The 22735-nt window shown below is 62.3% G+C and overlaps 1 protein-coding gene across 14 annotated transcripts in view; it reads left to right on the plus strand.

Annotated features, from left to right (window-relative positions):
- The window catches only part of BAIAP2 (BAR/IMD domain containing adaptor protein 2), an 82465-nt gene that overhangs the window by 55901 nt on the left and 3829 nt on the right, over positions 1-22735 (plus strand). For 4 of the 14 annotated variants that reach the window (XM_055240827.2, XM_055240822.2, XM_055240829.2 and 1 more), the window contains 7 exons: positions 9287-9439; positions 12788-13009; positions 13193-13394; positions 13794-13995; positions 15239-15307; positions 15906-16068; positions 17557-17591. In XM_055240827.2, the coding sequence (XP_055096802.1) occupies positions 9287-9439; positions 12788-13009; positions 13193-13394; positions 13794-13995; positions 15239-15307; positions 15906-16068; positions 17557-17591 (1046 nt within the window). Of the gene's footprint in view, positions 1-9286; positions 9440-12787; positions 13010-13192; positions 13395-13790; positions 13996-15238; positions 15308-15905; positions 16069-17556; positions 17592-18056; positions 19592-19995; positions 20042-22735 lie in introns of those variants that run through there. The other 10 variants (XM_055240826.2, XM_055240832.2, XM_055240834.2 and 7 more) reach the window with 6 other exon arrangements.

A 22735-nucleotide genomic window follows, 5' to 3' on the forward strand; every position in this document is an offset into this window, starting at 1 on the left:
CCAGTGCACTCTACCCCGCCCTCATTCATGTGGACCCACCCCCACTTGTGTGGACCCACCCCTTGGTGCAGGAGGCCCCGCCCCTCCAGTGCACCCCACCCCCACTTATGTTGCCCCGCCCCACCCCACCCCACAGGCCTCCTAGCTGTCCCTCACTCCTAGCTTGCCTTGCAGGGGCTACTGTCCTGGGGCTTAGGATGTCAGCGAGGGTCTTGGTGGTCACAGGGAAAGAGCCTGTTGGAAGTACTCTTGGGGGAAGCAGAGGCCTCTTCACTGGCCTCTCCATTCCTAAAGCAGTTGGTTGCTTCCCAGCTGTTCTACAGACCAGCCCAGTAGCTGCACCCCACGCTGGGGGCAGCCCAGGGGTGTCTACCCAGAGAGTATAGTTCATGGTGCCACCCTGGAGATCCCTGCCTCGGTCCCTGGACCTGTCTGCCCCCAGCTCTTCCAGCTGCCTCTAGTGTGTGCCCTGTGGGGTCACTGGCGACCGTAGCAGTTGTCCCCTGTCCTGAAGACCCTGAGAAAGGCAGATGTGTCCACACGCCGTTGGGGTGCGGGACAGGAGTCTGGCCCATTCGGGCTCCTGGGGCTGCTTTCTTGAGCGGGCAGGAGGGGGCAGCTGGACTGCCGGAAGTGGAAGTGACCCCATGGAAGGGTGGCCTGAAGCCAGTGTCCATCCAGGAGTATGTACAGAGAGAAGCAGAGGCCTCCCTGCGGTTCCCAAGCTGCCCCTGCCACAGAGGCCTTTCCCTTGGAGACTCTTTAGTGCCCCCGGGGTCTCTGGCCCTGCATGTCCCTCACCTGGCAGCCTAGAGCTGGCCGGGGCCTGGCCGGTGGTGCAGCCGAGTGGGCAGTGCATGTGGGTGGAGGCTGTTTAGGGAGCTCCGTGGGCTGGACGGGCGCTCCCGTCCACAGGGCCCCCCACCTCAGCTGCCACTGATGAAGGGGAGGTGGTGGCTGGTGCCTGACTCTGGTCTTTGGGGGTGTAGTGTGCTGTGTCATTGTCAGATGTGGGTTCCCTTGGCGACCCAAGAGCTGGGTGTCTCGAAGTGATTGCTGGGGTCCCTGGTGGGCTCAGAAACCTGGCGCCAGCTGCACCCCACCTGAGCTGCATGTGTGCGGAGCGCCAGGCTCCTGGGAGCTGTGAGGCTGCCGGGCAGCAAGGCTGGGCCCACGGCACGTGTGAGGGGCAGCTTTATGCTCCAGGGTGCCCATGAGGCTGAGGCCCCCGATGCGCACTGCCAGACTCATTATGTGGCAGTGGCCAGGCCTGCAGCCTGAGTTGAACCAGGGATACACCACACAGGCCCTGGGGGCAGAGGTGGGGCTACAGGGAGGGGTGGGCTTGAGGTTGGCCAGGCCCTGCCCCAGAGAGGCAGGCAGAGTGGGTTTCTCTGCCTGCCTGCCAGGGTGCCCTTGAGCGGGGCTGGGCCGGGGGGCCTCCCGTTGTTCAGGAACTGCTTGTAATTGAGATGGTGTTTTGGGATTTCCATGAAAAGAAGTAATTTTAGTTATAGGTCAGGGCACTGGAGTTAGGAAGCATTTGGGGCGTTTTGTTAACTAGGACGGGAGAGCTTTATGTAAGGGGGCACGGCCTGGAGCACCGCCCTGGCAGCCTTGGGCAGCGGCACCTTCACTCCCCAGGACTGTGGTCATTGTCACGTTTGCTGGGCCAGATGCTGACAGACGTGCCCATCCGCGTGGAGGGAATATTCTCCACACCACACGAGGCATGGTGGACACACTGGGGCAGAGGACACCTTCTCTGTGGGTTTATCAGTGTGTCTGCCAGGCGTGGTCACAGCCTGGTCCAGCTCCTCCTTAGAACAGCGGGGTGTGGCCGTGTCCACAGGGCCCGGAATGGGGCTGAGAGCAGAGCCCAGCCTGTGCCCACCCCTCGGGGGCAGGGAGCAGGGCCCAGGGGACGTGTCCACATGCCCCATCCTGCATCTTTAACCCAGGGTGGGAGGGGAGTGGCCCACCCACTGCCTGGGCTGGGCTGTGGGCACGAGGACCTGAGTGTGGGGGGGGAGCCCCAGCCCACTGGATGCAACTTGTCCTTCCTAACCCGTGTGCACTGAGGATGGGGCAGCCGAGACCCGAGCAGTGTTGGGGCCTCAAAAGTCGGTGCTCAGGCTGGGAGTGGTGTGGGGCAGGCCAGGCCCCTGCTCCGAATCGCACTGGGCATGGGCTTGACCCGCTGGCCCTGGGACAACCCTGCTCAGCCAGCTCTGGAGGCTTCCTCAGCGGCCTGAAACTGCTGCTGCAGAGGGGGGCAGCGCTGCCCTGTCCACTCACCACCTCCTGGGGCTTTTCTGGACAGAGATGCCCGGGGCTACAAGGAGAGCCAGGGTTTCTGCTGGGTCACCTTCCCCTGTTCCCTTTCTGAGATGATGGAGGAGGCAGGTGAGGCAGGTGCAGCCCTTGCTGGCCGGTCATGAGTGAGGAGGGAGAGATGGCCCTGCATTCCTGGGGGTACTGCCTCCCAGAGACCATGGGGGCTCTGTAGCACCCGCAGGATCATCGTGGGGGTCCTGGGAAGCGGCACTGGTGCTCTGCTCACTGTAATGCAGGGGGCCGGTGCGGAGCATTGGTGCCCCCAGGATCCCCCCTCCGACTGCCCCGTCTCTGGGTGTGCCAGGCCTATAGCCTGGATTGAGGTCTGAGAAAGGGGAGAGATGCGTGCTATTTAAAGGGGTGTATAATTAACACAGCAGAGACAAAGCACCCTCGTTCAGATCTTCAGAGAAGATAATAGCAGGGCCGGTGATCGCCAGCGTGGAGTCTGGCGACGTGCAGGGGAGGTGAAGCCCATCCTCGTTTTCGCAAAGCTCTTCAGGCCAAAGGCTGTCTGTGGACAGCCCCCCCGTGAGGACAGCCGTGTGGCGCTGTTTCTCTGGAGTAACATCACTGAGGGGTCCCCACCAGGAAAAGCAGGAGCGTGAGGAGCCAGGAGCCACGGAGCCCTCTCAGGCCTTCTGCATCCGCAGGGACCCTCAGTGTCCCCGGGGCCGGGGCAGCCAGGGGTAGGGCACTCTGCTTCCCCAAGCCTCAGGGCTGGGCCACTCGGGCATCTTAGCCCCCACTTCTCCTGTATCTGGCCACCCCTTTGCTGGGTCTTGGGGACAGCTTGGTCTGCGGTCCTCCAGCCTGTTTGTGCGTCTAGCCCGCCAGTGTGGACAGAAGCAGCCTGCTGTCTCCTGTGCCCGCGGGCATGTGCCCACCACACTGTCCATCCCAATACCAAGCTGTGGGTCTGTTGGGACCTGTTGTTCCTGGGCACCCTTTGCCAATCTGCCGAAAGCTCTGGGCCTTTTTCCCAGGAAAATGGGGACCCTCAGGGCTCATGGATCCCTGATCCTGCCAAAGTGGCTCTGTTCCCTTCCTGAGGATCTTCCTGTAATGCCTTCCTCGGGGAGTGGAATGACCAGCTCTTCCACCTGCCACTGGGGCCAGAGGGTGCGGTTCACCCTCTGCTCAGCCCAGCCCGGGTCTTGCTCAGAGCACGTGTGTTCAGCCTGAGATTTAAGGGTCCTCCCGTCTCCTTAACCACCTGCCACGCCGCCCTCCCTCCTCTGCCTGGGTACCGTGCCCATCAGCCTAGGAGGCCTGGTCAGTGGGTTTTGGAGCAGCCACTGGCTGCAGCCTGCAGGTGGCCGGTGACCATGTGCTACTTGGGGCACCTGATTCTCACCCCACACACCACAGCTGACCGGTCCGCAGCCACATCCTTTCGAGTAAGTGTTACCCATGGTGACAGCTGAAGGCCAAGAATTACGTTCTCATTCATATGCTGCAGGGGATCTGGGGGCGCCGCATGCAATTTTTAAGGAACGTGGGAAAGCTGCAGCAGCCTTGGCGGATGAGGTAAACCAAAGCCGCCTTGGTTTTTTCTGGAATGCCCCTCCCCCACTCTGAGTCACTGCATGCTGTGGAGAGGAGAGATGTGTTCTGATCACTTTTGTCTTCTCTGATCACGGGGCTGTTCAGCCCAGGGTGACTAAGTGGGAGCGTTTTGTGAGTCTTAAATGCTTTCAGCTGGGTGTTTCCATAGTGCTGTCACCATGGCACCCAGCTAAGCACGCAGCCGGTGGCTCAGCGGCGGGCGGGGACTGGAGGGGGCCAGCCGCTGGGACTGCCTGCCCATGGGGCAGGCTCAGGGCCGTTGTAATGGCCGGCTGCCAGGTTGGAGGTGCAGACCAGACCGTGCTCTGTCCTCTGCACTTTCCACACAGCTCGGACGTGCCCCATATAAGTCATCCCCGTCCAACAGCAGGTCAGAGTTGGCCGGGCCCTGCAGCGCTGGCTGCCACCTCCTCTCCTCCCCGTCCCCGCACCGGCCCCTTGTGTGGTGAAGCTCCTCCCTGGCCTAGATTTCCAGGATCTGCCCTGCACTGTCATGGTCTCTCTGTATGAGGAGTTAGTGTCCTGGAAAAGGAGGTGAGGAGAGGCAGCTGTCGTTCCTAGACAGAGTGGCAGCCGCATGTCACGCGCTGACTCAGGCTCCGCCATAGCCGGATGCTCATGTGGGGGCTCCGAGGCAGGAGGTGTCAGCTCCTGTCCCTCAGGATGTCCCTCGGGAGCTGCCTTGCAGCTCTGGGAACATCGCTCCTCCCTGTCCCCAGGATTTGGAGGGGCCCCGCCAGAGCACCGTGCAGCCGTACTTTGTCTCTCCCCCGACTTCCCGTGGGTTTCTCTTGTGACCTGTGTGCCACTCCCAGCCATTTACGGGGCTCCTTTGAGTAAGTGGAAGCCTTAAAAATAAAACACCAACTCTCTCTCCGGCCAGGGAGGCTGCCGTACCCGGCTAATGAGGCCAGTGGCCCTGGCTGTACTCTCCCCCAGGGGACCGAGCATGAGCGTGAGAAAGTACTGTAGCCTGGAAACCCAGAAACCGCCTGTAGGGTGGGCAGCTGGAGCGGCTCCTGGGGCCTCAGTTTGGAAGGTGCCGTTCTCAGGGTGAGGAGACCCAGGGGGCCCTGCAGCCTAGTTTACGCTGCTGTCCTGGGTTGACCGCTCCAAGCAGCACCTTCTCTTCCCCCCAGTCCTGTTTAAACAGCAACACGCGTGGAGGCCGTGGCTCTGGGCAGCCCCCCGGGCCTGCCTTCTCTCAGTGCCTCAGTTTCTTTTGCCGGGTGTCGGATCTCCTGCTGAGTGCTCTCTGGCCCTGAGCTCTCTGCCCACCATGCTCTCCGGGCCGGCCACCGCTAGAAAAGTCCCCAGGGAGGGCACAGAATCCTCATGATGGGGTGCGTTGGGAGTTTCTCCATGGAACCTCACATACATTCCTGAGGCTGCCCCACTTAAGGGGTTCTGGGCATCAAATAGCTGTCTCCTGTGCATGAGGTCAGGATCCAAAGCAGGCACCTCCATCACAGGCCACTCAGAACCTGGAGGCGCACCCCAGCATCCCTGGCATTCCCTGGAGGAGGAGCGGGCAGGACCCTGCAGGCAGCCTTGGAACAGGCCTGGGTGTTGCTCTGAGTGGTGTTGCAGGGGCATGGGTGGGTGCTCATCTCCAGGCCCCTCTGTGCACAAGCCCACCTGTTTCACGGAGCACGCCCTCCCCACCCAGTCCCTTTGATCTTGAAGGTCGGGAAAGGAGTCCAGCAGCCAGGCTGAGGCTGGAGCACAGCAGGCTCAGGTGTCCTCCTCCATGGCTGCAGTGTGGCGTCCTGGCCACGGCCATCATGCCCTACCCAGGCCCCAGGGTACCCCCGAATCTGGCTGCCCCACTCCGCCCCTTCCTGGAGAAGGAGCTTCAGAGGTTACTGGAGGTTCTTGGGAGCAGGAGCAGGAAGCCCTGGTAGGTGCATGTTGCGTAACCAGAGGAAAAGTACTTCGTGCACCAGCTGTGGAGGAGGAGAAAGTGGAGGAGGAGGAGGAGAAAGTGCAGGAGGAGGAGGAGGAGAAAGTGGAGGAGGAAGAGAAAGTAGAGGAGGAGGAGAAAGTGGAGGAGGAGGAGGAGAAAGTGGAGGAGGAGGAGGAGAAAGTGGAGGAGGAGGAGGAGGAGGAGAAAGTGGAGGCGGAGGAGGAGGAGGAGAAAGTGGAGGCGGAGGAAGAGGAGGAGAAAGTGGAGGCGGAGGAGGAGAAAGTGGAGGCGGAGGAGGAGAAAGTGGAGGAGGAGGAGGAGGAGAAAGTGGAGGAGGAAGTGGAGGAGGAGGAGAAAGTGGAGGAGGAGGAGAAAGTGGAGGAGGAGGAGGAGGAGGAGAAAGTGGAGGAGGAGGAGGAGGAGGAGAAAGTGGAGGAGGAGGAGGAGGAGGAGAAAGTGGAGGAGGAGGAGGAGGAGGAGAAAGTGGAGGAGGAGGAGGAGGAGAAAGTGGAGGAGGAGGAGGAGAAAGTGGAGGAGGAGGAGGAGAAAGTAGAGGAGGAGGAGGAGAAAGTGGAGAAGGAGGAGGAGAAGGAGAAAGGAGAGGAGGGGTTGGCGGCAGAGGCCTCAGCGTGGAGCAGAGCTTGCTGGAAAGTCTGCTTAAGGCTGCCTTGCAGGGCCTCTCACCTGTGATCAAACTTCTCACTTCCCAAATGCCATCTCAGGTCCCCTTTGGGTGACCGTGTGGCCAGGTCCTGCAGCGCCTCTGGAGGGTCAAGGCCTATTGGGGATAGGAGTAGCAAGCCTGTTGTTTTGAGGGGCAGGTGGGGTTTAGTGTGGGAAAGCAAGGTGAGCTGCAAGGGCAGGGGAGCGCCAGGCTCCGTGTTGGGGGATGTGGCTGGGCAGGCTCTGGTCGTGGGGACAGCATGGTCTGCTCACACTGGCGAGCAGGCAGAGCCGGTGGTAGTGCTGGGACTGACCCACACCCCGCCAGGCTGGTTCTCACCCCTGTAGTGGAGGCTTGCGGGGGTAGGCAGCGAGGGAACAGGCTGCTCCGCTCCCCTCCCCGCCACCCACCCGGCCCAGCGCTGCCCACCCACGCTGAGTCAGAGCTGTAGGCGGGGCGGCCGAGAGGCTGAGTCAGGCGGGGGAGGCCGCCCCCTTGCGGAGGCCGCATCTTCTTAAGAGCCGATTCTGAACTGACCACTCCTTGACGGGCGATCCCGGTGGACAGGGGGTCTGAGTCCTGCTGTGGAGGGTCTGCCTTAGGCCGGTAGGGGCTCAGCCCGAGGCAGGTAGGCACAGGAGGAGAGGCGACACAGAGGAGAGCTGGAAAGACCTTCCTGGCAGAGGAGAAGCTGGCTCCCTGCTAAAGCAGCTAGCCCCCTGCGGCCACCCAGGAGGGGCCTGGGGGTGTCCCTGGGGACAGGGTCTGTGCCTTGGGTGCTCCTCCCTCGCCCTCACCAGCCACCCACAGCCTCATCAGCGTTTTGGGACGGAAAGTTTCCAGCCTACAAAACCAGACAGTGGTTGACATCCAGGGTCCCAGTCGAGCCCTCCCACTGTCAGGCTGGGGTTCTGGAATCGGGAACCCCGGGTGCCGGGTGTCATCTGTGCCATAGGGCTGTGGTGTCACGCACTGCCCCAGACCTCAGGCACATGATCCGCCAGCTGGGGTCATGGAGGGGCCGGCGGGGGGTGGGGAGGCATGCTTCTCCCGGAGGGACAGAGGCAGAGAGCCCTGGGGTTTGGGCCTGTCACTTCCACGCACAGCCCTGTTGGCCAGGTGAGTCATACAGCAAGCCCTGTACCCATGGGCAGGCTGGGAGGCGCCTCTGCCCAGGATGGGAGCATGGTCCGGGGCCTGGGAGGCAGCGGCCGCCCTCAGCTTCTTCCCCCCTCTCTCCCCCAAACTCCCCCTCTCCAGTTTCCTCCTGAGGCTCACGTTGGAGAGGCCTGGGCTCAGCTACAGTCTCTTGGTCTGGTTTTGCTTGCACTACTTCTTTTAAAGAGTTTTTTAAATTGTGATAAAATATACGTAACTAATACAGTTGACCACGGTAACTATTTTTAAGTGCACAGTTCAGCGGCATTAGTACATTCATGTGGTTGTGTGATCATCGCCATCCATCTCCAGAACTTTCCATCTTCCCAAACTGAAGCTCTGGTACCCCCCGTCCTGGTGTGTTCAGAATCAGTAGCTGGATCTGGAGGTTGTATCAGGTTGAGACTCAGTTTTCCTTTTGGAGAAATCATTTTGGCTGGAGGAGTTTCTGTCGTTTTGGCTGGAACCCTTTCTGGGAGGACTGTGTGTCCACCAAGAAGCACAGAGTGGCCAAGACCTGACAGCCACCATGGTGAGAGCCAGGGCCACAGCTGCAAGGGCTGCAGAGGGGCTGACCGCCGGGTCAGGGTGGGGACCGCCTGTTGGCTGCCCCTGGTTCTAGGGTCTGACTTGACTACCTGTCTTTCCTGTGCCCAAGAGCACCTGCCAGGGCTGAGGGGGTTTCCAAAGCTTCCGCATTTGTCCGGGACGCATTCTCCGTGTCCCCCCATCCCACGGGGACACCCAGGTGGGCACTCGAGCAGCTCCAAGGTGGAAGGGCAGCAATCAGGCCTACTCCTCATTCCTGGTTCTGTGCTGGCCCCTCACCTGGACACACCCTGTTCTGAAAGGCGTGGCCTGTGGATCTGACCTTGCTGTCCCCGTGGACGCTGGTCTTGCTTTCTGGGCTCCTAGTCTCCATTCAGTGACCTCTTGTCTGATCCTCCCCGTGAACTTACTTCCTTCTCACGTTCTCCCTTGGTGTGCGCTCATCCGGAAACCAGTCGGCCAGATGTCTTAGCGTCCTGCTCCCGGTCATTCAGAGCCCAAGCCGGGTGGGAGAGGAGATGACATGCGCCTGGAGTCCCCTCTGCAGGAGAGGGCTTCGCTGGGGTCCTTGGCCAGTGTCCTGGACTCCAGCTCTCCTGCCTTTCGTGCTGGGGCTGAGATGGCTGAGATGGAGGGGGCCCTGGAGGCAGAGGCACACGTGAGAGTTCTCCGGGCAATAGGGGAAGACCAAGAAGCTGTCCTGGGGACCATGGAGCTGGGGCGTATCCACACCCAGGCTTCTGTGCCTTGGCCACAGGGAGGTGCACACGACCCCACCCCACAGCGGGAGCCCTGAGGAGGTGAGGCCGGCCCCCTGCCAGAGCATCCCGCTGGAGGCAGCACCCTCCACTCACCAAGAGTGGTCCTGGGGCAGTGAAGCCTTCCGGGGATGTGGCCATCGGGCGTCTCCTGAGTGGTCCCAGGGCAGCTGAAGCCTCCTGGGGGTGCGGTTGTCTCCTGAGTGGCCACAGATGCTGTTTTGTTTCCAGCTGCTCTGCACGAATGAGACATGTCCTTTGACTGAGTCCGTGGGGCTGCCCCAAACCGGTCCTGACAGACGTCCTTCCGCCGCTGGCTGAGCCTTTCTCCCTTTCCCTCCATAGTACATCGACGCCATCAGCAACAAGCAGGGCGAGCTGGAGAATTACGTGTCCGATGGCTACAAGACCGCACTGACAGAGGAGCGCAGGCGTTTCTGCTTCCTGGTGGAGAAGCAGTGCGCCGTGGCCAAGAACTCCGCGGCCTACCACTCCAAGGTGAGGCAGCTGGGGGCTGCGCTGTGCCGGCGCTGGGCCTCGCTGGCAGAGATGACCCAGGCCCCTGCCGCAGCCCCAGCCCCGTGAACACACCGGGGCGGTGTCCAGGCTCGAACTCTCTTTTATTTCGGGTTTTCTTGGGGATGAAGTTCTAGGAGAATTACCAGGTCACAGGGTGCAGGCATTTTGAAGACTCGCATTAGAAATTGCCACCTGCAACCAGGGAGAGTCTGATGGGCTTTCAAGGCCTTCTAGAACATTCTTCTAGAATGTTCTTGGCTCTTCTGCCACAGCCATGTCCTGGGGAGGTGCAGGCTGACGCCAGGCAGGGGATGGTCATGCTGGGTGCAGGAGTCCCGGTGGGGCGCCTGGTGGGTGGCCTCAGTGTCTTCACTTGCTCCTCCTGTGGCCCCTCTATCCACAGTCCTGGGGTACAGCCTCTGAGCTCATGGCTCTGCTCACCCGAGGTGCTGAGGACTCCCAGCCCCGAGCCTGGGTCCCCAGCCCCCCAAGACCACTGTGCCACTGGGCCCCTAGGCCACCCAAGACAACTGTGACACCAGTCCTAGGTCCAGCAGCTGCCACAGCTCAGCTGTCCTACGTGGACCTGCCACCCCTCACCCAACCCGAACCTGCCCTATCTCTTTGCTTCCTGGGCAGCCAGGGACCCTGCCTGGCTCTCAGGTAGCCCCCCCGTCCGTCCCACGCTGCTCCTGAGGGGCCTCCCTGGGACTCACACCTGGTCACAGGGTCCTCCCCTGGCTCCCAGGCTCTTGGTGACCTGCGCCTCTACCACCTCTGCCTGCACCCCTGAGCCACTGGGGTCCCAGGTGGGGCCCTGGGTGGTGGCCACATGCTGCTGCTGCCCTCGTGACCTCTGAGAGACCCCTCTGCCCGTCGTCTGTTGAGGGCCCCTCCTTGGGCCGGTAGACTCTTGGCCCTGTGTTTCCCGCTAGGCGTACCCCGGCACAGGCCTGCGGCCCTGTGTTCCCGGCATCCCCAGCCTGGTCGTTCCTTGTCGGGGAATCCCGCCCTGGGATCCACCATGTCCCAGGACCAAGCCTGGCCCTGCTAAAGCAGGAGCGAGCTCCTCAGGGATGGGCTGCAGCAGCCCCCTCCACGGATGTCCTGAGCCCCCATGCGAGCAACGGGATCCCCTCCTAGGAGGCTGACTTAGCCCCCAGAGCAGGCAAGGCCCAGAGGCCAGACTCCCCACAGGGAACAGGCAGGGCCAGCAGGCCCCTGTTCACCCATAGTCCAGGGGTAGGAGTTGGGATGGGATCAGATGTGTCCCCTGGAACATTCTGGAACATTTCAAGAGTTTAGAAGATGTAGTTCAGGAACCAAGCCCACCGGGGAGGCCCTGGTCATGTCTTTCTAAAATAAAGAGTCCCAGGAATCCACGGGCTATACCTTGACACTTGTTCCCCCCACCCATCACGCTCATGTATGTGTGCGTGCGTGCACGCACGCACACACACACACACGTGATACGGAACCAGTGCTCCAGTCCTCACAGCCTGGGGACAGCCAGGAGACAAGTGCTCTTCCCTCCCTGGAGAGGCCCCTCCTGCCGGCCTGGGCCTGCTGGGCGCTGTGGGCAGGTGCAGGCAAGGACAGCAGCAGCACCTGTGACCCCTGGAGGCAACCTCGCCACTGGAGGACTCATAGGTGACAGGCTGTGCTGCCCTAGCTGCCAGGCAGGGAGCGCTGTGGAGCACAGGCCTCCCACCTGCTAGACCCAGGACAGTGACGGGCGTCTTCGCCCTCTGGCGGGGGCCAGGCCCCGTGACAGGGCCAGGGAGCAAGAGCGGGGCTGTCAGTGGCTGGGGTGCTGCCTGCAGGGGTGGAGGGCGGGGAAGCCGGGCTGCTTGCCACAGGTGCCGTTGTCTCCCAGGAGGGGTTGCGGGATGTGCCTGTGCGGTGGCAACAGCTGAGGTCCTGGGCTCGTGGGCCCCCGGGCGTGTGTGGAAGAGGCCCGTGTCCCACAGACCCACTTGGACAAGCCTCTGGGCTGGGGGCCAGGGTGTGAGGGCAGCCTCCTCCCAGGGCAGTTCGTAGTAGCTCCCTGGTGCTTGGGTTTGGGCCTCCCTTGGGGCTCTCAGGGTGGGGGTGTGACGCTGGTTTGTGGCCGCTGCGTCAGGGCCTGCTGTTGTGAGGTCGGTGTCCCCCGGCCATCTCCCCTAGTCCTGGTCCCTGCTGGCCTCTCCGCGCCACCCAAGACTCACTCCTCTACCACTGATCTAAGTCAGGGCTCGGCAGACGTTCTAAATGGCCACAAAGTTTGTGCTTTTGGCTCTGTGGGCCATGCAGTTTCCAGCTCTGTTACTGCAATGTGAGGGCAGCCAGGAATGAATGATTCACAAATAGATGCACAGCTGTGTTCCAATAAAACTTTGTTGACAAAACAGGCGGCCAGCCCTCGGGCTGTGGTTTGCTGACCCCTGGTCTAAGCCAGCAGCAGAGGGGTGGGGGTGGCGTGGGGAGGACTTGCTCAAAAGGGCTGTCGTCCTTCTGGGCACCCTCCGTGGTCCCCAACGTGGGTGCCCAGCCACGTGTAGAAGGGAACAGGAATGAGTGGGGGGAGCAGTGAAAGCCGGAGAGGCCCCTAGAGGTGCCAGAGACACAGCAGTTCTGGCCCATGGCTTAAGGGTCTGGGGGTCCCGGGAATCCAGGCCCTGCAGCCTGCTTAGGCCAAGTGGCCAGGAGGGGCAGGAGCTACTTCATTAGCTCCCAGGACCTAGGCGTGGCTGGCCCCCAATCCCAGCACCTTTCTCCATGCCTGTGGCTTCCTCCTCCTCTGTCCCCACTCTGCTCAGCTGGTCTGTGCCCAGCAGGCTGCAGAATATGCCCGAGGGAGAGCGGGCTTTTGGGCCCAAGGGCAGTGGATGGAGCAGTGTGCCTCAGTGTATCCGACGGGGCTGCCTTCCTGCCCTCAGCAGCCAGGCCTGACCCCCACTGGGCAGCACTGCCCCCTCCCCCGGCCACCCGGGACGCCTTCCTAGCACTCTGGGATTTGCTCACCGGCGTTTCATCTTGTGCGCCCCTGTCCATTCCTCCTTCCTCCAGGCCCTGATGGGCCCCACAGGGGTTGGGCCTGGGTTTGCTCTCATCCCTGGAGGTCCCCCGACTGCACGGCTTGTGGTCGCATCCCAGGCCCTTTTCCAGCAGCCCTTTCTGTGGGTTGGGGTCAGAGGCTTATGGGTGGCCTGTCTCATTGAGAGGCACTACCTGGTGAAGAGCAGCCTCCAGCCCCAGAGGGTGCTCAGGGAGGGCCCTCAGGGCTGTGCCTGGCTGCAGGAGCCTGAGCCAGCCATGACCCCTCCCTTCCTGCTTCCTCCACTTCAGGGCAAGGAACTGCTGGCGCAGAAGCTGCCGCTGTGGCAACAGGCCTGTGCCGACCCCAGCAAGATCCCGGAGCGCGCCGTGCAGCTGATGCAGCAGGTGGCCAGCAATGGCGCCACCCTCCCTAGCACCCTGTCGGCCTCCAAGTCCAACCTGGTCATTTCGGACCCCATTCCGGGGGCCAAGCCCCTGCCGGTGCCCCCTGAGCTGGCACCGTTTGTGGGGGTGAGTCTGTGGCCTCTGGAAAGCTTCACGGGTGTGGGTGGGAGGGCAGCTTGTTGTCAGGGTGGGGGGCGGCCAGGGTGCAGAGCCCAAGGGCCCCTGCTAAGGGGGTGGAGGGTTTTGTTTCCCCCTGGCCTTGCCTGGGGTGGGCTCCAGCAACAGCCTGCTCTGCCCCCTTCCCTGCAGCGGATGTCTGCCCAGGAGAGCACACCCATCATGAACGGCGTCGCAGGCCCGGACAGCGAGGACTACAGCCCGTGGGCTGACCGCAAGGCTGCCCAGCCCAAATCCCTGTCTCCTCCACAGTCTCAGAGCAAGCTCAGCGACTCCTACTCCAACACACTCCCCGTGCGCAAGAGCGTGACCCCAAAAAACAGCTATGCCACCAGTAAGGGCTCCGCTGGGGTGTTGGGCTGGGGTCCCTGGACGTGCCTCCCCAGACCCTACAGTCACGTCACACCCCTGAATAGGGGCCTGGGAGACCCCGAGGCTCACAAGTGTGTGACCATGTGTGCCTACATGCATGTGGTACACACGTGTGCCTGCCCAGCATCCAGCTCCCACCTGTCAAGCCTCTGGTGCTCAGTGGGGGTGTGAGTGGGGTACAGGGTTAGGCCCATGCAGGCGGGAGCCACTTGGGAGCAGGCAGCTGCTGCTCCGGGGAGCTTAGCCCACTTGCCCACCTGGGGTGCAGGCGGCTGTGCTCTCAGCACCTCAACCAGGCTCCCTGGGCTTTGCTGCCCAGCCAGCCGGGGGCAGTCCCCTTACCTGTCCCTTGTCCCAGCAGCCGAGAACAAGACTCTGCCTCGCTCGAGCTCCATGGCGGCCGGCCTGGAGCGCAACGGCCGCATGCGGGTGAAGGCCATCTTCTCCCACGCTGCCGGGGACAACAGCACTCTTCTGAGCTTCAAGGAGGGCGACCTCATTACCCTGCTGGTGCCTGAGGCCCGTGACGGCTGGCACTACGGAGAGAGCGAGAAGACCAAGATGTGAGTGTCCCTCGGGGGCGGGCTCCAGGCAGCCGCTGCCTGCAGCAAGTGTGTGGGGCAGCAACACTCAGATGCACTGGGACCTTGTGTTTAGACTGACTGTGCAGGCTGCGGGTCCTCGCCGTAGAAGACCTGGGCAGTAAGAGCAAGCGTGACCTGGGGTCTTTGCCACTAACAGGCGTCTTCTCCCCTGGCAGGGGTCTTCACCCCAACCACCTCCCTGCAGGGGTCTTCCCCTACAGGGGGGGTCTCCCCCCACGGCAGGGGTCTCCCCCAATGGCAGGGATCTCCCACAACGGCAGGGGTCGTTCCCTACGGCTGGGGTCTCCCCCCATGGTGGTTGTCTTCCCCCGTGGCTGGTGGCTGGGATCTCCCCCCCATGGTGGTTGTCTCCCCCCACGGCAGGGGTCTTTCCCCACAGTCTAGTGACCTCCTTGCTCCATCACCTCCCTGTGCCACTCAGATTGGCGCAGGGTGGTGTCCCACACATGTACACACTCAGCACATCCAGCCGAAGCCCTGTGGTGGGCATCATTTCCCACAGTTTGCAGGTGCAGAGCAGGGCTTGGCCATGCTGAGACCGCAGGCTTTCTCTGGCTTTCAGCTCTGCCACATGCCAGATGGGCTCTCCCAGTTTGGAGTTCTAGAAGTCACCTATGGAGTCAGATGGGCCACACCTCCCCAGTTTACTGAATGCTGTTGCAGAGAGGCTGGGCCAGGGTGCCACCCTCGCTGGACCTGGGGGCTGCGTTCCCAGGGCCGTGTTTGTGCGGATGTGTCTCTTGGCAAGATGGGAAAAGGCCCTGACATTTGTGCCTTCCTAAGCTTGGCCTGGCAGCCACCACTCTGGGGAGGGGGCCGAGGGCAGGGGGTCTCCCAGGAGGCTGCTCCATCTTTCTTCCAGTGGCCACTCCAATCTGGGTGCCATCTGTGGCTTAGCATGGCACTGGGGCTGCGAGGCAAGAGCAACTGCTCTGCTTGGGCTCTGAGGCCTTGCAATTGGGTCTGGTGGGGCCGGCAGCTCCCACCAGGTTGAGGACAGCCCGGGCCACCTTGCCCTTGAGGCTGAGCACACAGTGGGAGCGGGCTGCAGTCTTGGTCTCCCTGGAGCACTGTCTTTTCCTCCAGAGACAGCCTCGAAGCCATGCTGGGGAGCTAGAGGGACTTGTGCTTGGATGGTGGTCGATGGGGGATGGGGAGCCTCTGGGCTGAGCATGGCTCTTACCTGGGGCCTCTCTTCCAGGCGGGGCTGGTTTCCCTTCTCCTACACCCGGGTCTTGGACAGCGACGGCAGTGACAGGCTGCACATGAGGTGAGCGCTGGGCCCAACGGGAGTGTAAGATCCCAGCTTGGGAGAGGGGCTGTGATGACACCAGGTCCCTGGGCTTGGATTGCTCGACTGGGCTTCCGGCTCCTTGTCTGCTACCGCAGGGCCATCCCCAGTGGCCCTGAGAGCTGGACGCTTGAGGCCTTCAGGGTGGAGGCATGGTGGTGCCCTGTGCGGTGGGGCCCGAGAGCCGTGGGGACACCAGTGCAGGCAGCAGGTGCTATGGGGGCAGCCCCTGGGGGCCAGGTGTGCAAGGACCTGGCTGTCCCAGGTCCTCCAGCTTCTCCCAGCCTTCAGAGAATCGCAGCTGAAAGTGGGGTACATGGCTGCTGGGAGAGTCGGGGGTTGCTGTGGCAGCCCAGCCCCTCTGGAGTCCTCCCGGCTCAGCTTCAAGTCAGGAGGAGGGAGGGAGGCCAGACTGGCCCGGCCCATGGTCCCCAGGGCTGCAGCCTTGGCCTGAGAGCAGCCTCCCCGCATGTGGCGTGGGGTAGGTGAGGGTGGGCAGTCCAGGGAGCCACAGGGTTGTGGGGCGTGTTGGGGGTGTCTGGCCTGTTGGGCCGCCTCTGAGTCCCTGTCCCTACAGCCTGCAGCAAGGGAAGAGCAGCAGCACGGGCAACCTCCTGGACAAGGACGACCTGGCCATCCCGCCCCCCGATTACGGCGCCGCCTCCCGGGCCTTCCCCGCCCAGACGGCCAGCGGCTTCAAGCAGAGGCCCTACAGTGTGGCCGTGCCCGCCTTCTCCCAGGTCAGTGGGCGCGGCTGGGGCTGGGAGGGGCCCGCAGGTGGAACAGTGGGCTCAGCCTGCAGTCCCACGTTGGAGCCTCCGCTGAGGGGCCAGGTGCCTGGGGGTCTGGGTCTCTTTGGACAGACCTAGGGTGAAGGCTGCATGATTTGGGAATGTACACACTCCTGCTTCAGCCAAGGCTGCCCGCCTCGCCCCAGCAGGCTCCCTGTGTCAGCACGCTGGGGCTGGGGGCAGCCCAAGGGGGCAGCGTCTGGGCTGGGAAGTGGCTGGCCTCGACGTGGGCCTGGACACCGCCGCCTTCTGGGAGAGCCAGGGCCTCAGGATCTCTTCGTGAGAACCATGGGGCTCCCTCAGTCACATCCATGCGATGGGAGTGCTTGCTGCTCAGCCTGGCATGTGGCTGACCCTTCCAGTCAGTGTGACCCTGGATTTGGGCCATCTGGTGCCGGGAGGCCAGAGATGGAGGATCCGGGCCTGGGTCCTAGGCCCCGTGTGGGTCCTCGGAAGCCCGGAATCATGGCGGTCCTGGTGTCTAGGCTGGGGCAGGGTGTGAGTGTGCATCGCAACTTGCCGGGTGCCAGCCCGCGCCATCCAGGGAGGTTCCTGGGGTTGGAGGGTTGGAGACTCCTGTCTGTCTGGGGCTCCTCAGCCGGAGGTCCAGTTTGTGGGATGTTGGCCGGGCTAGCAGCTTTGTTCCCGGGGCTGGTCTCCAGGGCTGGGCCTCAGGCAGTGGGTAGAGAGAAAAAAAGAACCCACCTTTTTCTAAGATAACATGTAGCCTGGGTGACTACTCAGCTATTGATCCACAAGTGAGGGGCCCCCAGATTGACAGCCTGAGCTGAGGCCGCGGGAGGTGACCTGGAGAGGTTTGGGCTCTGGGCCACGGGTGTTCCACAGGTCAGCCTCTGGGGTGGGTTCAGTACTGGGAGAGCCAAGGAGGGGTCTGCACCTGTCCTAGGCCCTGGGCCAGGCCATGCTGGCAGATAAAGGGCACAGCCAGCCCCAGCGCCACACCTGGGCGCTCCTCCCAGGCAGTGTCACCCTCCCAGGGGGCCGGGATGGTACATGTGACAAGTTTCCAGGAAACTGCAGCTGGGGTCGGGGTCTGGGCCTGGGTCCCACGAGCCAGACGGGAGGGGTCCCAGGGGCCCGCCCAGGCATGGGTGAGGTGCTGCAGGTGCCCTGGGGACGGGCGGGGGGGAGGGTGTCAGGTCTTGCATCTGTTTGGGAGTGTGCAACAAGCACACAAATTCAGGTGGCAGCTGGCTGGAGGAGGTATCCCCATTAACTTGGGCAGTCATTACCACTGGGACCAGGGCTCTAGGCAGGTCTCTGAGTGCTGCGGCCAGGAGATGGGGAGCCTTCCAAAAGAACACGGTTTGAACCCTGCTCAGGCAGGATCACCATCTGTGGGTGTGTACAGGCACTGGGTGGGGGTGACCACAGGCCCCGTCACCGGGCCTGACATGTTTCCACCTCTGCCCCCAGGGCCTGGATGACTATGGAGCACGGTCCATGAGCAGGTAAGGGGCTTTCAGACCCGTCTTTGGGAACGTGGGTGGGTGTGAAGAGGCTGGGTGGGGCAGGTCCCTCTCCTAGGACCTGGGGCCACCTCTTCTTCCTTTAGGGCCCAGCCTGGCCCTTCACCCCTGCCAGAGCCGGGGACGTCCCCTAGGGTCTCCTGCTCTCTCCGAGTGACACGGGACCCCCCCTGGGCCTTGCCCCTCTTTCATCGCATCTGGCCGGCCCCATCCATCCCTGTCAGGCAAGGGCAAGGTTGGGGAGGGTGGCTGAGGCTGGCATCCATGGCTGGGGCTGCAGCCTCCTCTGCCCCCAGCCTGTGCTCCGCCCTTGTCCTGGGCCTTCCTGGAGGGTCAGGAGGCCAACGGGAGCTGCTGAAAGGGGCATTGCTCGGTGCGGGCAGACTCGCCGCCTGTGGCTGGGCAGCGTCGTGCAGCCAGGCAGCCGTCCTGTGCTTTGTTTCGCAGTGGCAGCGGCACGCTGGTGTCCACAGTGTGAGGACGCTGACCCCGGGCAGCCGCTGCTCTGAAGAGCTTCCGCGCCTTCCCCCTGGTCTCGTCCGTTTTCCTCCTCAGCTCTCGCTGGTTTGTTCTTGGGTTGTTTTTCTTTTCCACCTGCCCCTTGCCTTTTGGTTGGTGACCCCAGACTCTGTGATCCCCCAGGGTCCATGGTGCTGCTCCATCCGTCCCCCACCCCGCCCCGTGTTTACGCGCCCCACCCTGTGTGTCCCAGCCTTTTGAGCAGAAACTGCCAGGCAGGACCTGCTGGGCCGTGCGGGGCACCCTCGGCCCCACCCTGCAGTGTCTGTGGCACTCACTGCTTTTCTAAGGCTCGCCGTGAGCCAGGTCTAAAGTTTGAAGAAAAAGAAAAATCTTAAAAAAAAAAAAAAAAAAAATGAAAAACAGGAAAAAGGACTTTTTTTTTTTCCTGAAAAACAAAAACCAATCTGCATGGACTCGGTGTGCGCTGTTTCTCGCATCCGACTTCCCCAGCGCGATGGCCTCTGTCCGTACAGGGAAGGTGCTGGGGTCCCTGCTCCCCCGGCCCCTGTGTAGGGCTGCACAGAGAAAGGGGGCTCGTGCCAAGCTCGAGGGGCCTCCTGAGGAAGCCGGCCGCTCCTGTGAGGGAGGCCGGGCCCGGGCACCTGAGGGCTTCTCCCTCCAGACGCTGCGGGCCAGGTGTACATAGAGCAGCGCGGCAGGGTGGCCTCGCCTCCCGTTCGGCACTGGCGGGAGCAAGGTCGGGGCAGGTGCTGCCCAGCTGGCCGCACACGGACATTCCAAAGACCTCCAGAGACCACCCCACCCCCACATTCCTTTGACCAGCCTTGTGAGGGCATCGAGGCTGCCCCGGGCTATCTGGCTGCTCCGAGCAGGGTGTGCAGGCCGGGCCCGGCCGGGTGAGGGCAGCTCTGGGCACGCCGCACCCACGCCCCCGACCTGGGGCAAACAGGCGGTTCCTGCCTGGTTCTTCCTAAACGCTCTCGTCTTTTTGTGTGTCTTGGTGACTTTAGAAACAAACACAGTGGACTCAGTGGCTACTGGTATTGTCTCTTCCCACACTGAACTCTGGGGAATTGAGTGCAGGGCACAGCCGGGCTCAGCCTGCCCGCTGGTGGGAGCCCCTGGGAAGCTGCGGCGCTCCTTTATCTGATGTGGTTTAGCAAAAGCCTCTCGCACACCTCCCCGTGGCCTGGGACGTGGCTGGTAGTGTTTGTGTGGGAAGCAGCTCAAGATGCGGACCGTTTGACATTAAGGAGAACGCAAGGGCGGACCGGGCCCTGTGTAGAGACCCTTCCGCGCCGGCGTTCCCGCTCCGCTAAAGATTTCAAATCCAGGGGATTCCATGCTCAATGGATGAATGTAGACACAAAACAGCAACACTTGTATGAAGATGTAAAGTGCTGAACATATTTTTTTCCTGTTTCCTTTCCTTTTTTAAAAAATCTGAATTGTGCCCTGTACTGCAGTTACTTGTTTGAATAAAAGTTTTATTTATTGCACGAGTTGGGTATGGACCTCCTTCCGGTTCCCAGCGTGCGTCTTTGCCGTGGGGGCCCCGCTGTGTGCCAGCTTCTGCCAGGTATTTTCTCGGCACCCAGTCGCCTGCTAGATAACCTGGGCTTGCACACAGTGCTGGCCCCAGTGACAGTCACTCACGCTGCCCGGGCTCTGCGGGGGGCTGGCTGTCTGCAGCCGAGGCAGGCTCCTGGCTCCCTCCAGGCCCGCAAGTGAGGCAGGCTCTGCAGGTGCCATCCAGGGAGAGCCAGAGCCCCAGCTGTGTGCCGACTCCGAGTGCTCCAGGGTTCTGGGTCTCCTGGCAGCTCGCCCGTGGTCCCCCCTCCTCTGCACCCCCGAGTCCTCAGACCCCATGCTGCCTCCAACTGAGCCTTGTGTTTCCTTGCAGCGCCAATGTGGAAGTGGCCAGATTCTGAGCCGCCTGACTAGAGTTAGTAAGTTGCCTGGCGTTCTTGTGCGGTCACTGGCCTCTCCAGTGGTTCCACAGGGCCCTCTGGCCTCAGTCACGCAGCCTGGGTGGGGAGGGCCCGGCTGCATGGCGGGGCCAGGGGTCCACCGAGCCTGCCTCGTGCTCTGGGTGCTGGGCCTTCTCTACTGGGTCTCCTCCTTGGGTTCATGGTCTCCTTCTCCCCTCCCGGAAGCTTGTGGGCTCTGGCTGGCTGTGCCCGGGGCTCCTCTCACTGTTGGGTATGGCTCTGGCCCTGACCTTCTGTGTGGTCCTCTCCTGCCCTGCTGGGCGCTTCAATTATAGTCAAAAGGTGACCCCAGCAAGCAGCTGCAGCCCAGGCCTTTCCCGCCTGACTGCGGTGCCAGCTTGGGCTCCTTCGGGTGTGTGTGCTTTTGGGGCTGGTAAGGATGACAGCCTCGTGGGGACTGGCGGTCGGGGTCCTGGGGAGAACCCCGGGGAGCTCCATAGGCACTGGAGCCAGGTGTTGGGCCCACTGGGGACCGGGCTGTGCTGTTAGTCTGACCTTGCCTCTTCTGTCCCCCAAGCCCCACAACGTGGACCCAAGACACTGGCTCCATCCCAAGTGTGGATCTGCACACCTGGAGGGCTGCTGGATCCAGGTTTGAGCTCACGCTCACTCCGGGGACCATAGGGCCACTATGGCTCCAATTCCAGTGGGACTCTGGAGTCCGGGTCTGAGCCCGTTTCCTCACAGGTTGAGCGGGCCACTTCCCTGGTGCCTGGTGTATATTTTGGATGTGCCAGGCTGTCCAGGAGCAGGTCCTCTGCCCTCATAGGGGGCCCTTGCCCACACCTTCCAATCGCCTGCACCTGTGTCTGGGCGGGTCCTGCTTCCCACCACTCTCCCATCCCCAAGTTCCTAGGAGGGCGGCTCTGTGAAGCCAGTGCCTGCCTCCTTCACAAAGGACATTGGTCCCTGTGTCTCCCTGGTGGTCACAGCAGGCATCCTGGCCCATGGGCAGTCAGGCCACAGGCAGATCATGGATCTGTCTTCTCTCACCGCCTTTCTGTTGTTATTTGGCACAAATTCTGGAAGGTTCTGTAGAAAAATGCTCCTGAAGTTTGAGGACTGGATGGAGATGCTCTGGGTTGGCCCTGGCCGCCACCTTGCCTTCTGCCTCCATCCTCCTCCCTTCTGAGACGCTGTTTCTGGGAGGACTCTAGACCCCCCCACTCCCCCAGGTCCCTCTGAGCTGAGGGGGCTGAACTGCCCTCGCCTGGTGAGTCTTGGAAGGGGTGAAGGCTCAAAGATGAGGCTGGCACGGCCTCTGTCAGGGACCACGCCCCTTGGAGGGCAGAGACCCCGGGTGGCAGTGCCAGTGGGGCAGTGGTGCTCAGCCCCAGCACCACTCCACAGCGCCAGGGGCCAGTTTCCCGGCCACGCAGTCTGCCTGGTCTGACAACTCAGCTGGGATTGGGGGTGTCAAAAGCCACTTGCAGTTGGTCAAGAGACTCCCCAATCCCATTGCCACCTTGTCATGCCCCAGCTTTGGGCCCTGGGAAGGGGGCCTTGGAATGACAGGAGGGGTGAGCACCCCTGGCCACTGTCCATACTCATCAGTGGAGGCCCAAGCGCCCACGCTAGACCCGATTCCAGAAGGGCCCACCTTCCGAAGACACAGAGAAACAGCTGACGCGAGAAGACAGAACAGGTGCTGTCTGCCCGGCTCTGGGTCTGGAGTTGCCCAACTGGTCGAAACACGCTTTGTGACGGCTCCGTTTCTTCTCGGAATCCTTCTGCTTCGTGTTCAAGTCGTTGGTGAAGTTGCCGGTTGGCCGGGCACCGTGGCCCACACCTGTAATCCCAGCACTTTGGGAGGCTGAGGCGAGAGGATCTCTTGAGCCCCAGGAGTTCGAGATCAGCCTGGGCAACATAGGGAGACCCCCATCTTGACAAAAAAAAAGTTAAAAATTAGCCAGGCATGGTGGCGCGCGTCTGTAGTCCCAGCTTCTCAGGAGGCTGAGGTGGGAGGATTGCTTGAGCCCAGAGGTGGAGGTTGTAGTGAGCTACCATTGCACCACTGCATTCCAGCCCGGAAGACAGAGCAAGACCCTGTCTCAAAATAATAATACAATTTAAAAATTACAAAAGCCACCGGTCTCACCCCTGTGGCCTTGCTTAGGAGCCTCTGAGGGTCGGCTCTCTGTGAGGAGACAGAGCCCAGGCCTCTGCATTCTGAGGCCAGCGCCCTGCCCGCCCAACAGCTGCCCCACACATGACGCAGGACCTTCTCAGGGTCCTCCACTTTTGGACTTGTCTGGTGACTTTCCTTTGCTGACTGGAGAGGTGCTGGTGGTGTCATTGGGTAGTTCGTGGCAATCGCTGCCCAGGGCCATGTCCTGCAGGAGGTGGGGCCTGGCACATGCCCTCCGGCAGGGACCAATGTCTGTGGCTTCCGTGTGGTGACCTTGCAGTGGCCTTGGGCTCCAAACTTTGTCATATTCTATTGGCTCAGTTAGGCCCCCACTCTCAGCACAGCGAGCTCCCCGCCGGCCTCCTGGGCGCATCTTTCCCAGACGGCTGGGGGGTGGGGGCCAGGGTGGGGGAAATAGGGACGCCCAGCCCCTCCGCGTGGGCCTGCTGTCGCAGCCAGCCTTGGGCTCTAGCCTGTGCTCTCCCCATCCCCGCCGACCCCCTGCCTCCGTCAGGCTGAGATTG

This window comes from Symphalangus syndactylus, chromosome 14 (assembly GCF_028878055.3).
Source record: "Symphalangus syndactylus isolate Jambi chromosome 14, NHGRI_mSymSyn1-v2.1_pri, whole genome shotgun sequence".
Classification (NCBI taxonomy): Eukaryota; Metazoa; Chordata; class Mammalia; order Primates; family Hylobatidae; genus Symphalangus; species Symphalangus syndactylus.